The sequence below is a fragment of the Lycorma delicatula genome, chromosome 8 (assembly GCF_047948215.1).
Source record: "Lycorma delicatula isolate Av1 chromosome 8, ASM4794821v1, whole genome shotgun sequence".
NCBI lineage: Eukaryota > Metazoa > Arthropoda > Insecta > Hemiptera > Fulgoridae > Lycorma > Lycorma delicatula.
This window is the reverse complement of record NC_134462.1, coordinates 66,543,042-66,561,050: the sequence shown is the minus strand read 5'-3', so window position 1 is coordinate 66,561,050 and position 18,009 is coordinate 66,543,042. Positions and strand designations below refer to the sequence as shown.

The following is an 18,009-nucleotide window of genomic DNA, read 5'->3' as shown; positions in this document are numbered from 1 at the left end:
CTTTATTACACAACTGAAAAAATGTAACCTCTACCATTTTTTCCATACCATACAAAAAAAAACATATTAATCTTAGGTAATAATATATATGATTGCAAGTGATATGTTTTAGTTTCCAATAAAACATAAATTATTAATTTTGTGTTTTTATTAAAATATAGGATACTCTTTTCCTCCAAAATTCTGAAATCTAAAATAATGTCCACTATTAATTTTTTGTGATTTCTTTTTTGTATGTAGGAATATGGAAATGAAATTTTGTAGCATGAAAAATGCAATGTCTGACTGGGATTTGAATCTGGGACCCCCATATAAAGGCCAAGACGATAAAACTGTGGCATTTTATTTAAATTGATAAAAAATTAAATCAGATAGCCCATTAAAACATTACAGTGAAGAAAGCTATTAAGCATTTTTTAGGACAAACTATCTTTATATCTAGAATACTGATGTTTTATTAAGAAGTCAATCTAGATTAAGAAATTAATTCTTCATTGGCCTCTTAAATAAAATATATGTTTTTGTAAGACCATCTACAGCAATTTTTTTCATGATGTTCAATTTCCTGAATTAATTTTTATGAATCAGATGTATTGTTGCCACCTAATAAGAACACACTTGTGTTTAAAGAAACATTTGCATACATAGAGTTCTTCTGTACAAGAAAAACTGCAGTTTAACTATTAATCAGTTCAGCAAAAACTTCTGAGCTAAATACATAAATATGTTATGAATAAGACACCAGTAAGTAATATATCCGTTCTTTGTTGTTGTTTTTTTTTTTTAGTTGAAAGTAATACCAATACTACTGCTTCATGGATGGCCTGGTTCTGTTCGTGAATTTTATGAATTAATACCATTACTTACAACACCACGACCTAACAGTAATTTTGTCTTTGAGGTTGTTGCACCATCATTACCTGGTTATGGTTTTTCAGATATACCAAAGGAAAAAGGTTATAATACTGCTGTAATGGGTACAATGATGTTAGAATTAATGTCAAAATTAGGAATTCATAGATTTTATGTCCAAGGAGGAGATTGGGGTGCAGTAATTGGATCAGTTATGGCTACATTATATCCATCAGCGTAAGTTTATCCATTAGCGTTAGTAAAGTAGGATTTTAATACAACAGGAAATGTAAATCACTCAAAGGAAACAAATGTGGCATGAAAGTATATTTTGTTTGCTTTAAAAATTTATATTTAGTTTTCTACATAGTCACCATTACAGCTACACATTTCTCTCAATGGTGAAAATTAATAATTTTGACAGGGCTTTCCTTGATCCATGGCTTCATCCTTCAGTTCATCATCAGTGGTGAAATTAATATCGCTCTTTAATTGCGAAAAAAAAAATCATAGGGTGCCAAATTTGGTGATTGTGGAAAGTGTGGAGTAGATTCAAATCTTAATTTCACAAAAGCCTAAGTGGTTGCATTCAATATGTGTGGTTGAGCATTATCATGTTGTAGAATTACTTTAAATTGTCGAACAAGACACATACACATCTTCTAAGGTGTTTTAATGTCTCTATGTATTGCACAGAATTTAGGCAACCCAGCTTCTGGGTAGTTGGTCATGTACATGTGTTTCAGATCCCAAACATTGTCAAGGTAATTTTTTTATTATTTTTCCAATTAAATAATGCTCTGCCGGTTTTTTTTTGGGGGGTCATAATGTTGCACCCAATTTTCACTCCGATTACTGTATTAGTAAGAAAATCTCTTCCCAATCAAGATAAAAATTCAGTCATTGCATGTTGTTTTAGATTCGTTGATAGAGCAGGGGTAATGCACAACAATGGTGAGCGACAGAAAATGAGAGGGTTCAACAAGTTTTGGAATGTTAGTAGTAGGAGAATGAAGTTTCATTCTTGTAGCTACAAGGTGACACCACTTGTTCTTTGTGCGACATTTTTTCTTCTGTTATGTGCTAGTGTGCATTACATTACACTTGCGCTGCATATTTTTACATGAAAACCATTTTTACAAATTAACAAGTTCAGTTTTCATAACAATTTTATGGGTTTTAATTTCTATCATTTTTATTATGTTTAAAAGTTGTAAATGACTATAAATTGTATATTTTCATTCGTGTGTATTTAATTTTGTATCTAGTATACAGTTCATAGGATGCTTATTGGTATTTATTTTTAGTCCAGTTAATCGATCATTTTACTAGACTGACCTGGATAAGATGTTTTATAATATCCATCTGGTTTGTAAATTTCATCTGCTGCAATTTAAAAATATAAATAATTACAATCTTTCTTAAGACATCAGATATTGAGTGTCAGAATATAGTTAAGCTAAACATTAATATTTATATTAAATATTTAGATGTAGGCATATCTTTATACATCTCAACTATTTTATATATGTAGTAATTTAAGTTAGTTTCAGATGAAAAAACGGCCATCTGATAATTTTTTAATGCTAATAATTTAAGGATAAGAATGCTTATCACTAAAGCAATAAAATTTTGTAAACAAGCAATTTAATAACTCTTTATTTTTAAATTAATCTACCAAGTGTTTGAGCAAGTTGTACACAGTTAGTTAAAATGAAATAAATATGAAGACTTGTAATACTAGCCTTCATAGTCTTTTATAGTAATAATAGTAAGACTAGCAACAAGTTAATATAGCTTTTGTATGCATTTGTTTAAAATTAATCTATTACGAAACGGAAGTAGATTGTGCATTTAAGTGTAATTAGTTAAAGCTAACAAAAGAGGTTTGTTCCTGATGAAAGCAAATACTAGCAGTTAATGATGCTAAAAAACAATTTAGATTCGGAGTAACAGTACAAGGTGAAAAGATAAAGATGCTACGATTTGCTGACGATAAATATAGCTAAATGAAGAGACAGACTTATAGGCCACATATTAAGGCATCCTGGAATAGTCGTCTTAATATTGGAAGGACAGATACAAGGAAAAATTGTGTAGGCAGGCCATGTTTGGAATATGTAAAACAAATTGTTAGGGATGTAGGATGTAGGGGGTATACCGAAATGAAACGTTTAGCACTAGATAGGGAATCTTGGAGAGCTGCATCAAACCATCGTCCAAATTTCACTACACAATATTAATACAGCTTAAAACATTGTGGATACATCTTACCTAATTGAAATAATAGATTAAAAAAGATTCCAATACTTAAATTACGTAGAGACAAAGCATTCAAAAATTATAGTATTATTATTTAACGTATTTAGATATTTCATAATTACATCTCTCATTATGTCTAAATAAAAATATATAACTTATTTATTTTATTTTTTTTTTTTTTAGAATTTTAGGTTTACACTCAAATTTGTGTTTTGTTAATACTTTCAATTCAAATTTGAAATACATACTTGGAAGTTTTTGGCCTAGCCTAATAGCAAGTGAAAATGAGGTTAACAAAATGTACCCATTACAAAAACATTATGGTTTTCTTTTAGAAGAAAGTGGTTATTTTCACATACAAGCTACCAAACCAGACACAGTTGGTAAGAATATTATTTAATACTTTTAACTTACGTTATATATTTCAAAATTTTATTTTTGTAGTTATATTTTATATTAAATAATATTTAATTTAATAACAGTTTATTTTTTATAGCTTTTTCTCAGTAATTTTTTTTATTATACATGTACAATAGTTACGGGATCTCAGGAAAGAAATTAAATTGCAACTTTTTCTGACATGTTCCTCAATATGTTTACATGTGAATAATCTCATTAAGCATCATTTTGAAAATACAAAGGAAAGACAAAAAATAAAGAAAATTTTTCCTAGAAAATAGAAGACTGGCTCATACAGTATTTATATACTTAAAATAATAGTTCAGACTCTCTCTAAACAGCTAAACAGACTAACTCTCTGTTTAGCTTTCTGTTACTGCCATAAAATGTTAATTTGTAAGTGCTTTGCTATCTGTTTATTCCAAGGAAGAGATGTGAACAGTGATTCTTTAATCAGGGGTTGTAAAACTAGCAGAGATTATTCACTGGATGCAGCAGTTCTAATTTTAAATCAAAGCAAGATCTTTGAAAGGACATATCATTTTTAGCACAGTCAAATTTCTTTCTATAATGAACAACAGGTGGATCATAACTGATGACTAAATACATTGAATTTAAATCAAATCTCTGTAGTTTCAATCTCAAAGAGTGATTAAATATGTTTAAGTCTGTGCTTGATAGCTTGCACATGATCTGAAAAGCAGGCACCAGCAGAATTGTTTAAAAATTGCATAAAAGTATTTGAAATGTTATAAAAAAATCAAGATTATCCATTTCTTAGAAGAATAACTGTTTAAAAGACATGAATTTCTCTTTATTTAGAATAAATAAAGTAAAATATGAAAATACTCATTATATCTTATAAAAAAATCCTTATTACATTAAAGTTGATCATAGATGTACTCTAGAGTATGGAAAGCCTATTATTAGTTCATTTCATAGCTAAGGATGAAACAGTATACTGTTTTGAGAATAGAAGCCACATAATACAAGGCATGGTAAACTTTAAAAAACTGAAATTTTGCTTCAAGGCTGATTCATTAAAAAATATTCACATAGCTAACAGATAATCCTGTTGATGTCAAGATCTTGGTCTTAAACTGATCTTGATCTAAGCTATTTCACCGTTTTGTTATATCGAAAGAAGAGTTGGGCAAATGAATCCTTATGTTTGATGAAAGGATCACTGACGAAATAAAATAACAAGTTCACACTACATCAAAAATCTTTTTCCTGATTGGAATTCAAAAATATTAAGAAATGGAAAAAGTGGATCCAAGAAGAAGAGAATTAAGAAGAAAAACAGCCAACATTTTACTACTATAAATGTTTTATTTTATATGAAATATAGATATTTTAAATGTCTCTTTACTGTTTGACTTTCTTCTTTAAAAGGAAGTGAAGTGAAAAGGTAACATTCAAAGCCATGTTTAATCATTCATTTCTTGAATAATACGGTTCACCATACACAATGTATTTTCCTCTGAGTTAATGCTATCGATATATAAGGCTCATCATAATGCGGAAATATTTTTTACTCATTAATGTAACTATAATTATTCCAGCTGTATTGTTTAAGACTTCATGGAAAGGTTAAAAAAAGTAACAGTTATCCAGTTTCTGGATATGAATAATACAAAAATGTTCAGTTATCATTTGAAACAAATGCCCAATAAACAAAAGAGAAGCATGCTTTTAGAAAATGGAACCATTTGAAGCATATTAATGAAATCACACCTATATCCTAACAATATGGTAATTACTGTTTATAGTATAATTGATGCAACATAAAACAATTTATACAGACATATGTAGCATGGTGATAGCACATTTGCTTTTTATGTACAAGATTTTGGCTTTGAATTGTAGTCAGGTTTGTAAAGTTTTCATATTTTTAAAAATTTATTTCTCACTTTCAACATGAAAATAAGCAAAAAATTAATCTTGTAATACAGAGGTATGATTAGAAGACAGACTGATCTGCTTTGCTGGCTGGTATGGTATGTAACAGTCATTATTTCAATAAGTTAAAAGACTAACCCCCTGAAATACTTCAATATTTTATTAATATATTTTATTAAATTAAAACTTTATTAAAAAAGTTTGTAATTATGTATTTAGTCTGGTTCCCATTTTTCTTTACATCTCAGCTAAAGTTTAACCTAAAATCATGAAATTTGTTATGGAAGATAAGTTAGGAATTAGATTCTATTCTATTTTTAAAAAATCAGATGAAGGTTGAAAAGAAGTTGGGAGTGCATTACATCAAAAAGGGAGTGGACTTAATGATAATCTTCATTTTTTTTGTATAAAAAAATAATACTGAAACACATTAGATACATTTTTAAAAAAAAATTGTTATAATACATTCCTAATCCCAAAAATTTAAATATCATCACACACAAGATATCTATGATAAAAATAAATTCAGTCATAATCTAGCACAAAGAAAAATGACAAAAACAGGTAGGTAATAATGCTGACATATGGCACCGTATTTATGTGGTAAAACTCCATTTTTTTCTAAATTTCTACTGTTTTAACCCATTTACTTGAAATTGTTTTTATTTTTTATTTATTTATTTTAACAAGGTATTATCAGGATAAGATTATCTTTATCGCTGGAGGAAGGTGTAAATTTTTGTTGAAACACTTCAAAATATTACATTTCAGGTATCGTAACAACATTTTTTTCTCTACTGACTGGAGAAAATTTGTATAAAAGCCTGTTGCCTTGTACATAAACTAGGCAATTTTTATAAACTAGGCCTTTTATAAAAGAGGCAACAGTCTCTTATATAAACTGACTTCACTTATAAACAGCTTCCTCTTATATAAACCTCCATTTATGAATTGTCTTCTTATATATAAACAGCCTCTTACATAAATTGGGAACACAAATATTACATAAACTTTTTTTCTTTTTTGATGATTTTTAAATCCCTTCTTTTTCCTTGTAAGCAAACATAAGCAAATGCAAGATTTCCTTGCTTGTGTAAGATTACCTTTTCTTTATTTTTCCTGTTTAGTCTCTGGTAATTACCGTTCAGGTAATACTTCAGAGGATGAATGAGGATAATGTCTATAAGTATAAATGAAGTGCAGTCTCAGTTAAACCATTCCTGAGATGTATGATTAATTGAAACCCAGTCACCAAAGAACACTGGTATCCTCAATCTAGTATTCAAATCCATGTAAAAATAACTGACTTTACTAGGATTTGAATACTGGAACTCTCAACTTCCAAATCAGCTGATTTGGGAAGACGCATTCACCACTAGTCCAACCCGGTGGGTTATGTAAGATTACCTAGATTTAATTATTATTATTTATTTATTTTATATATCAGTTTGCTCTGCATTTGAAAACTCACTTTTTAATAGCAAATACAAATAAATATATTCTGATGTACAGTTAAGAATCTATCCTAGATTCCAGACTAGAAAAATATTTCTTACTTAAAAAAATATTGGACTGATTTGAATTTGAATAATTATTAAGTGAAATTTGAGTTCTGATTAAAATATAAAACAGTTCTTTATTTGTTTATAAATGGATACTTGTTTAATTGAATGCTGGAGTTTAAATTATGGTTCAGCAGAATATGGATCTAGACATCCATTTAATTCACCCAAATGAAAAACAAATGGTTAAATCTAATATCTATCAATCAGTCATTAGTACTGCCATCTGTTGCCATTCCAGATAATTATCAGATGCCCTTTGTACTCTAAAAATGAAATTTCAAGATTAGTATCCTAGTGAAGTATTAAAATTACACAAGAGCTGAATTATGCTTTAGGTCACCCCAACTATCATTACAGAGGATTAAGGGTACATTTTATTTTTCTTACAGTTATGTATATTTAAAGAATAAACTTAAGTTAAACAAATTTTTTACTTAATTATTAAAAAGAAATTTAATGACTTTTTGTAGGTGTTGCACTTAATGATTCACCAATCGGTCTAGCTGCATACATATTAGAAAAATTCTCTACATGGACAAACAGAAAAAACAGAGAACATTTTGAGGGAAATTTAGGAGAAAAATTTTCCCTTACTTCTCTGTTAGATAACATTATGATATATTGGGTAACAGGAACTATTACTTCATCTATGAGACTTTATTCTGAACACTTCTGTGCATCAAGTCCAAGTCATATAATAGAAAGGTGGGAAAATTTTACATTATTACGTAATTATTTATTATACATTAATTATTTTTAAATTTGCATTACATTACAACAGTAAAAAGAAACTTATAAGATTAAATTATCGCAATAAAAAGTTATAAATCTGAAGGTCTTTAAGAGTTGAAGACGTGTGTGATGCCAGTCATCCGTGACATAGCACTGAAGATTACACAAAACTATTATTATATTTATAGACAAGCTTAACAAATTTACTTTAAACTAGCACGTTTCAAATTCTGATCATAAAGCTTTCAACTTTCTTCAGTGAACTAGCTCTACCTAGTTAGCTTTTGGTATAGTTTCAGCTGATCTTGATCAACGTTTACTCTTTCATAATGAATGAGCAAACTAAGAGTAAACATTTATGTTAAACTAAATCCAAACTATCCCTACAAATCATGCCAATCTAGGCTTTTTTATAAAAACTAACCTATTAAATTTTATGAAATAATCTTTCAACCCAGACTGAGGGAAATTATTTAATATAATTGATACACAAATACATCATCCAAGACAAAAATAAAGCATAATGAAAACCACCTTCAGCTGGAAACAATAACAATTTTGATTTTATAATCTACTAATATAAAACTTAGAAGTTCATTAGTTAACATTAAAAAAAATTTATATCATTGTTTTATAATTTCATATATTTTAAAAATATAATTTGTACATAAATTATAAATAAAAAGAGTGGAGAAAACGATTATAACCATTAAAAAACTATTACATTATATTTCTCTTGAAATATATGGTAAAAGAAAAATTTATTAGCTTTTACAATATTTGATTTTTATGCTATTTATTGATGAGATATTTAGTTTAGAGTTGTTATTTTCAGTTAATTATGTTAATGTCATTAATGATGTTTTATCAGAATTAATTTAAATATATTTAAAATAGTACATGTTATTAATAATAAAATGTAACATTTTTAATACTATGTCTTTAAAAAAAGATAATTATAGGTAAAATATAATCATAGTATTGGCAATAAATATAAGAAAAATAAAAAACTTAACTGTTAATAGTATAATTGACTTTTTTTATAAACGATTTGAATATATATTAATACTATAAAAATTTATTTTTAATTAAGTTTGGTTAAAATTCTGCTACTGGCACGTATTTTGAAGTTGGTATGTTCAAATAACATTTGACATACTTTTCACCATAGTGACAGATATAACATTACGAATCACAAACTGTTTGTTATTCTTAAGTCCATTAAATGTTATATGGCTTATCTCAGGTAATGCTGTCATGAAGTTGATTATACCAATCTTAGACAATGCTATTAGGTGATCTTTCAACTAAGTTGAAATTAGCTCTTCCTGATTTGGCCATAAACTTGATACTGAGTATAGTAATGCATTTATAATTTTAATATAATTTATATAAGCATGTAAGTGATTTAAATAAACAGGGATTTCTTTTTATAAAATACTAGCATCCCTGTCACGGCTATCCCCACACTGGCAAAGTTTGTTGAAAATCTTTGGCAAATACAAAAGTTATACATCCCATCAACTCTCTGAGAGTACGGTCAATCGCTTCAACATGAGCATGATGAATCACGGTGCATTCATCCCATACAATAAGTTTTGCATCTTGAAAAATTTACCAAGAGGACCATTTTTACATATAGAGCAAACTGACTCTTGTCCACATGATATATTTGACAGCATTTTAAAAGCTGAATGAACAATTCAACCACCAACGGGGCAGCAGTGCAGCAATGCCTGACTATGCTACACTGAGAGCCAAGCTACCTTTCAATCAAACATATGCAAGAAGTAGATTAATAAAAAAGGTTTTCCCAGTATCTCCAGGAATATCCAAAAATATATATATATTTTTTTTCTGTCACTATGGATATTGTAAGTGATGGAATCATATGATTGGCACTGATCTGATACTAAGTTAGAAAGGTTTAATATTACTTGATATTAAAAGACATTGTATCATAGGGGTTTTCATTATTTTCATCACAAATTAGTGTTGATAAAACAAAATAACATAATTCTTTTCACCAAGCCTTACAACCTTGTCTTCAATTTTAATAAGACCTTTTATTTAAAAATATCTTGGGAGCAGCTTGCTGTAAGAAATGAGCATGAGAATTTAGCAACTCGCCAACTAGCGGCCCAAATGAAAGTGCAGCACCATAATGGATTATTTATTTACACACTTTAACATGTAATTTTTTATCTAAAAGTGTAGCCTGTGACACTCCGAATTACATAATGAAGCTGCTGTTAAAATTTGATAGCAATTAGTTTAGTGGTTCTTGAAATTTTTGCTAACATACAAATAAACGTTTCCTTTTTATCCATATAATAGAGAGATTATTAATTATTGTAACACTGAACTTTTAATTTAATACTAATTTATCTATGTATGTTATTCTTGTATAAAGTGGTTATTAAAAAATAGATTAGGTTTGGTAAATTTATTTTTTCTGATTTTTACTCGGTCCTGAAAAAAAAAGTAATAATTGACTGTTATACTTTTTAATTAAAAAATACCATATCTTACATTCTGACATGAATTATTATTAGGCATAAGTACAGTGAGTACAAACATCCACATGCATGATATAATACACATACACACAAACAGATATAACTGAAGCATGGAAGGCTTCCAAGTTTTATACGCGTTAACCTTTTATAGTTATAACTATTCATGAAATGCTTGTGTGAGAGTGTCAAATAACATAACATAATATAATAACATTAATAAGAACATCGGTTAAAGAATCAGTTTACTCAGTCTAGTGGTTCTTGTGTTTTAAGCAGATATCTTTCTGTACAGATGTACTTAACAGACTTACATCAGAAACTCAGAGAAATCTGAGTTAATATAATTAACACAGGCAGATAATATTGGTGATTAAAAAAAAAAATGTATTAAAATTATAAATAATTATAAAAAATTACATATTAAAATTATAAATTTTGTAATAATAAACTATTTTATTATCCAAGAACAGAAATGATTTAATAGTAACACACAAAAATGTACTGTCATATCTGGCTCAGTGTACTGTAGTTAAATTTTTTATCTTCAAGCATATTTTTTTGTAGCCTTTAATTTCCATTCAAAAATCAGCAAGTTTTAATCAATTTCAATATATAGTTAGCATGACCGATGCAAAGTTAAAAATTTTCCAATTACGTTAAATGTCATAACATTAATGTCTTCGACATTTTAGTAATTTCATAATTCAGCTTTGCAAAAACCATTGTAGTTTCAGTTATCTATTACAACCTGTAATATGTATGGAAATTTAGGAAGTATCAATTGTATTTTACACGTTTATTGTCCAAAAACTTTAGGCAATTTCGTTTTATGATCCTCAGAAACTTGTTGGTGTAAGGGCTTTTTTAAATTTTTGTCATTTCCCTGAAATAAAAGTTCATAGCTACAGGAGGTCAAGGATAAAGCAGGTTATCATTATCAAATGTTGTTGCACCTCTCCTTTTCAGCCTCTATGTTGCAGACATGCCAGAGACAAGATCTAATCTTATGTTTTTATGACAATTGTAATAAACAACTTGTCACCAAATAAAGAGAAAACTTGTTTAAATTACAATTTATTAAAAGTGTGTAATTATAGTATAATAAAAATTCATATGTTGTAAATAAAAAATGTCAAGTTGTCACTAGTGTCATTTTATTAGTGGTTATGTGTAAAGAGAAATCACTGACACGATTTTTACTGTAGCATCAGTATTTTAAATGTTTAATAGTGTTATTGATGTTTATTATTTATTGTTTCTTAACAGTAAAAACATTTTATGAATTTGCATAATTTTGGTAATCAGTAATCTGTTGATTATTGTCTTCACTGGTTCCTTCTTCCTTTTAACATATTAGGATTTCTTTTAATTATTGTTTAAAAGAAAAGGCGGCAATTTTTACATTTAAATCCAAAATTAAAACACGAGTATAAGTATTTTATTAGAGTATGTTGATTTTTTAATTTTTTTTTTTTTTTTTTGGTTGTTTGTGGGCGAAAAACGCTTGGGCGTTATCATCGCCCGGTAGTTTATTAAAAGTGCAATATAACTCCGAAACAATAAACTATACAAGGTGTAAATGTAATATTAATCATATAATAAAAATTTACTAAAACAAGAGAAGAAGGCAAAATAAAACCCAAAACTAATATCACAGATCACAGACAAAGTTGATAAAACATTAAAGATAAAATAATAGAATAAAGAAAGTATAAAAACTTACCTAACTCTGATGGGTTGTGCAAAACTCCCCACCCTGGATAGTAAAATTAAACTAAAAAATCAAATCGAAAATAAAGGTTAAAATTATTAAAAAACTCTCCTTACAGAAAAACATATATAAGTATATTAAATCCTTTGCAGTAACCCAGTACTATGAAAAAAAAAAAACATTCGCTCCAAAACCCTGCCATCATTGCCCAAGACATCACAAATGCTGCTGGGTATATTAAACTGACAATGCAATGCCGCATAACATACACAGTCCACGAGAATGTGGTGCACAGTCATGCGGCAGTTGCATCATGTGCACAGGGGTGGGTCTCCTCCTGACATTAGATATTCGTGTGTGATCCTCGCATGCCCCAACCGTAACCGGCAGAGGACCACTTCCTCACAACAAGAGGAGTCCCACGGCAACACTGAGTCTTTAATCCGTCGAAGTTTACTATCGACGACAGCCGTCCAGCCACTTTGCCACCTTGCTCACAGTGATTGTTTTATATGATTAATAAAATCAAAGGTAGTAACTTGGGTGGTGAAAGGAGGCTGAATACACGCATCTTTCGCAGCAGAATCCGCCCTCTCATTACCAAGAATCCCAATGTGGCTAGGGATCCAGCAAAAACCTACCCCCTTGTTTCGTTTTTCTAACTCAGTGATTTTATCATAAATGCCAACGACGACAGGATGTCCAGAATAAAGGTTTTCCAACGCCTGGAGAGCACTGTACGAGTCACTGCAAATAAGAATGTTCCTATACTTAGGGCCAACGATACAGAGCCCTATCCACAGCGAGTAGTTCCACGGTGAACACACTCGTAACACCGGGTAGTCCAAACATATAAGTCTGTTCATTGAAAACAAAAGCACAACCAACGTTACCGTCATGCTTCGACCCATCAGTCTATACCACCACGTCTGGGTTCGACTTGGTGAGGAGAAACTGGAACACCTGCTGGTAAACAATAGGTGGGATTGATTGTTTATCATACGTTGTAAGGTCAAACGTAAAACTTACATGGTGTGTTCTCCACGGGGGATTCGAGCACGGACATGATGGAAAGAACGAGGGAGTGCCAACATTCATACGCTGCAGCAGACGTTGTGTACGGACACCCACAGGCACAGTACAACATGGACGGTCCTCATACTTCCTCAAATTAGGATTCTTAAGAACTTGGTCATAAGCTGGGTGATTCGGCTGTCCGCTGAGACGGGCAAAATAAGATAACAAAAGCTGGTCTCGTCTATCCCAAAGTGATGGCTCACCACTGTCTACAAGTAAGCTTGCGATAGGGCTTGATCTAAACGCACCCGTGGCAAGCCGAAGAAAAGAATGATGCACACCACTTAGCATCTTAAGTACGGTTTGACGAGCTGAGGAATAGGCGACACAACCATAATCCAAACGGGATCGAACAAGGGAGTAGTAAAAACGTAACATACACGACCGATCGGCCCCCCAGTTTGTGTTACTTAGGACCCGCATCATATCCAAAAGTTTGGAACACTTTGTCCTCAAATCCCTCATATGTGTGACCCAAGTAAGACGGCTATCAAAAAGCAAACCCAGAAACCTGACGTAAGTAGAGACATAAGTAAGACACACGTAAGTAGAGATTTTTTAATGTACGTTGAAAGGTAATTAATATTAAATCTCATTTTGAAAACTGATCTTCAGATATGAGTACATTAGTTTATTTCTTATAGTATTTGACAAATTTTTTCTTATGGTTATGATCCTTGTAAATAATCTAAGATACAAAGTCAACGGGAGTTGCTTTCTTTGAGAGTAATTATTTAGCATTGTGCAATATGTACCAGTGAGAAACAGATTAAATTTTAATAATTATTCATTGTATTCAGATTGAAAAAAATTAATAAGTATTAAAAATTATAAGTTTAATATAATTTTAAAATTATGTTTTACTTTATATACTTTTATATTATCTGCTTATCACCAAATAAAAGTGTTAATATCAGTCGAACTAAAAGCCAGTTTTCCCAATAAATAAAATAAATTTTTTTTATGGCAGACGACCTTCTCCATAGCCTCGATGCTGCAAGACAATAGAAATGTTGGGAAACCTGAACTTTCAGATCTCAAGTCGTCATGCATGGACTGCTAAGAAAATTAGGAAGCAAAGCTCCTATTCAGAGTCAAAAAGCAAATGTCTCCCCAAACACTGTAGCGTTCCACATAGTGGCAATGTCCAGAGCACCAAGAGACAGGATGCACACAATTGACATAAAATGCGAACTAAGAAACTTGAGGAGAGAGGCGGAAGAGGCTGAATACACTCACCCTTTTACACCTGAAGAAATTGAGTCAGTGCTCAAAGATGTCGCTCTAGGAAAAGCACCAGGATTTGATGACATCAATCTGGAATTTTGATTAAACTTCGGAAGATACGCAAAACTTTGGCTGGCCAGATTCTTCATTGACATAATGCAGACCGGTAGCGTACCCAGAGAGTTCAAGCAATCAAAGGTAGTAGCCATTTTAAAAACAGGGAAACCAGCAAACTTACCTAAGAGCTACAGGCCTATAGCATTGCTATCAGTGACATATAAATTACTAGAAAGGCTTATTTACAACAGAATCTGCCAGAGAATATTTGATATTATATCGATTGAACAAGCAGGCTTTTGGCCAAAACGAAGTTGCACCGACCAAGTTCTCTCAATCTCAATGTACATTGAAGCAGGGTTCCAAAGAAATTTTAAAACCTCTACTGCATTCATTGATTTATCAGCTGCTTACGACACTGTCTGGAGAGAAGGCATGATTTGTAAGGTCCTCCGTGTAATCCCATGCAAACTAACAGCTTTATTACAATTTATTGCAAATTTATTACAATTTTGATTCTCTTTTACGTAAGTCTGACCCATCTGAGGCTATGTTTACAAACAAAATTCATTGTAACCTTCCATGAATGATTATCTGGTCAAGGTTTATACAATGAAGTGCCATGCTACATAAGGCTCTGTACTTACTGAATTTTTTTAACAAAGATTTTAACAAGGAATTTTATTAAGTCATATAATTTTTGGAAGTAATTCTTTATAACTAAAGAAGATCATTCAGAAGTAACTTAGTTGTATCTCTTACTCACTCACAAGACTAGTACTCTGCAATATTAAATAAATATAATGTTTTACTTCCAACTAGGATGTAAAAAACAGTTTTTATAATAAATGAAGTAAGAAGGTACCTTAACAAAAAATACATTTTGAAAATAAATCCTGGAATTCAGGTTTAGATTACCTACTACTACTAGGCGAGTGTAGTAGTAGCGAGTGTAATAGTAGCGAGTGTATTCATCGCCTCCATCACTCCAGACATCCACTACTCTGGAGGTTGTACATATTTCCTCCTCTCTCCTGGAGTCCATTCCAACAACCTCCTAGGCCGTCTATACTCTTCCATTCTCCGAACATACCGTAACTTTTTTAATTTGACCAGCTTTTTATAATTGGCTTATTCCATCCATTGTATCTAAAATTTTAGACAATAGTTTGAATTTTTGCAGTTTTGTCATATTACAAACAAACAATTAGATATTGGGAATACTAGGGAATTAATAGATGACATGAAAAATGTATCTGTTAAACTAGTCAGCCCCAGCACTGAAACAAAGAGTACATGTAGAGTAAATATAAGATGGCTGATGGTCAAACGAAACAAAACTTATGTGTCGCAAAAAAAAAAATTAAGTGAAGAGGATTCTGTAAAACAAGACTTGAAAAAGTTACATAAAAATGTGATGAAAAAGATTTGTAAAAATGTCTCCTTAATGCACAGATAGACCTTTTTTTTTTTTTTTTACCATTCTATATGCTTTCCTGTTATTGATGTATATATATATATATCACTATAGTTGTGAAAGTAAAAATACATGAACGGAAAACAATGAAGGAGTTCTTAATGTTAGCAAAGAAAATGAAAAGAGAATAATTCCATTAGAGGTTTGGTATAGTCTGTTGTCACATTTTTTAGTTTGGCACAGGCACATTTGTAGCTTACCATTCTCAAGTAACTCAAGTAATTTATATTCTTTTCATGACATACATCACTATCATGATTCAGACAATATTAAATATTCTTCAGAAAATAATATTTCAATGTACTCCCATACAGGTTTTTCTCAGCTAGTCTACTGGAAAAGTTATTCAGCATGATTTTTGTAAAGAATTTATTAGTTTCTACTCTATGTATTCAATTTAGATTGATTTTTTAATAGTTATCGGCAAACTTCTAGAAGAAACATACTCAGATAAAAAGTATAGGTTAAATGGTATGGTAATACCAATACCATTATATAATATGTTTTTTTATTGTTTTACTTGCAACAAATCATGAGATAATTTTTTTTATTTCCACCATCTCAATAATCTATCCTTTAAATCAACACAATACACAATAAAGTTTTTCTAGATCTATGAATTTCATATAATTTTAAGAAATAAATTTAACTAACTAGATGGTAAGTTTTACAAAAAAGTAATTTAAATTAAAATATATAAATCTATATTTTTTTCTAGACATCCAGTTACAGTACCATCAGCCTGTGCTCGATTTCCGGAAGAAATTGCGTATCAACCAGAAATACTATTACAAGAAAAATTCATTAACTTAACAAGAGTGTCAGATCCACCAAGAGGTGGTCATTTTGCTGCATTTGAAGTACCAGAATTAATGGCAGATGACATTTATGAATCTGTGAAGATTATTGAGCAACGTTATTATAGCAACTGAATTCAAAAAATATATATTAATTTGAATGAATGTGTTCATATATAAATAAATACATTAGTGTATGTATTTATGAATGTATGTTCTTAAGTGTGCGGTTTGCTCTTTCCAGTTTAGACCATTTGTAAATTCAATATTTTATTTTTTTTTTAATGTTAGCCTGTATATAGAAGAAATTTTCTAAGTGGAGACAATGTATATGATGCATTATTTCCCACCAAAAGGGAGTAGATTAATTGATTGTTTTATACTATCCATTTAAATTTTTCTTAAAGCTTTTGAGGTACAAGTGGTACTAGTCAAGTTTCTTTATCTGAAAGTAAATAGGAAACTACTCCACTTTCCTTAGAAAGCCTGACATGGAAATTATTCCTGTAAATGGTTATGCAAATCCACGTCAATGGCCTACAACTGTAGGCCATTACAGTTTGCCATAACTGTTTGGCCATAACTGTAGGCCATTACAGTTATTGTTATAACTGTAATGGCCTACAACCATTATAGTTATAACAATTAGCATAAATATTAAGGAAAAATATTAATTCATTAAAGATTAATGTAATGAGCATAATTTTTAAGTTTCACAAGCATATAACAATTAAAGTAATTGAGTATTAATCAGTTATATAAATAACTGTATTAAATGTTTATCAGTTCTTTAAGTAAAAAAATATAAACTGCTACCTGGTTCAGGAAATGTTATGCTTATTAATATTAATAAGAAATAAAAGCAGCAACAATATGTTATCATATAACTAAAATGTCAAATAAGATCTAAGCTATAAACTTATCTAGTTTAAATAAGATCTAGTAATAAACTGACGTTGTTTGAGTTTGCAATAATCAAATTTAAAAGTTTCAAGATGGTCTTAATTAGACAAAGTACTGTAAACTTAAGAGTGTTTTGTAAAATAAAAAAAAACGGGTTGGTAATAATATATATATATAATAGATTTTGTAATATATTTTTCTAAATAAATTATTTTTTCAAAATGTGTTATGCTTTCTAATATACCTATAATTACATCAGATTTCATTATTGCAATTTATGTTCATGAGTTCTTAAGAAAAAAAAAACACTAAATGAAAAGACAAAATTCGAATTCAAAATACCTTTCAACCACATTCTAATATGTTATGTCTACCTAATTAACAATAGCTGCCAGCAGTTGTACACTTCATTTACAATCATACATGCCATCCTCTGAAGTAATACCTTATGGTGGTTCCAGAGGCTAAACAGAAAAAAGAGAGAGTAACATCAGCTGACACCAATGTGATGACAGCAGGAACAGTCAGT

General features: G+C 30.0%; 1 protein-coding gene across 2 annotated transcripts in view; it reads left to right on the top strand.

Annotated features, from left to right (window-relative positions):
- LOC142328601 (juvenile hormone epoxide hydrolase 1-like) overlaps positions 1–17,702 on the top strand; it is a 47,756-nt gene extending 30,054 nt beyond the window's left edge. For both annotated transcript variants that reach the window (XM_075372401.1, XM_075372402.1), the window contains exons 4-7: positions 788–1,089; positions 3,298–3,497; positions 7,451–7,685; positions 16,499–17,702. In XM_075372401.1, the coding sequence (XP_075228516.1) occupies positions 788–1,089; positions 3,298–3,497; positions 7,451–7,685; positions 16,499–16,712 (951 nt within the window). In that variant the 3' untranslated portion in view covers positions 16,713–17,702. The remainder of the gene's footprint in view (positions 1–787; positions 1,090–3,297; positions 3,498–7,450; positions 7,686–16,498) is intronic.
- The last annotated feature ends 307 nt before the right edge of the window (positions 17,703–18,009 follow it).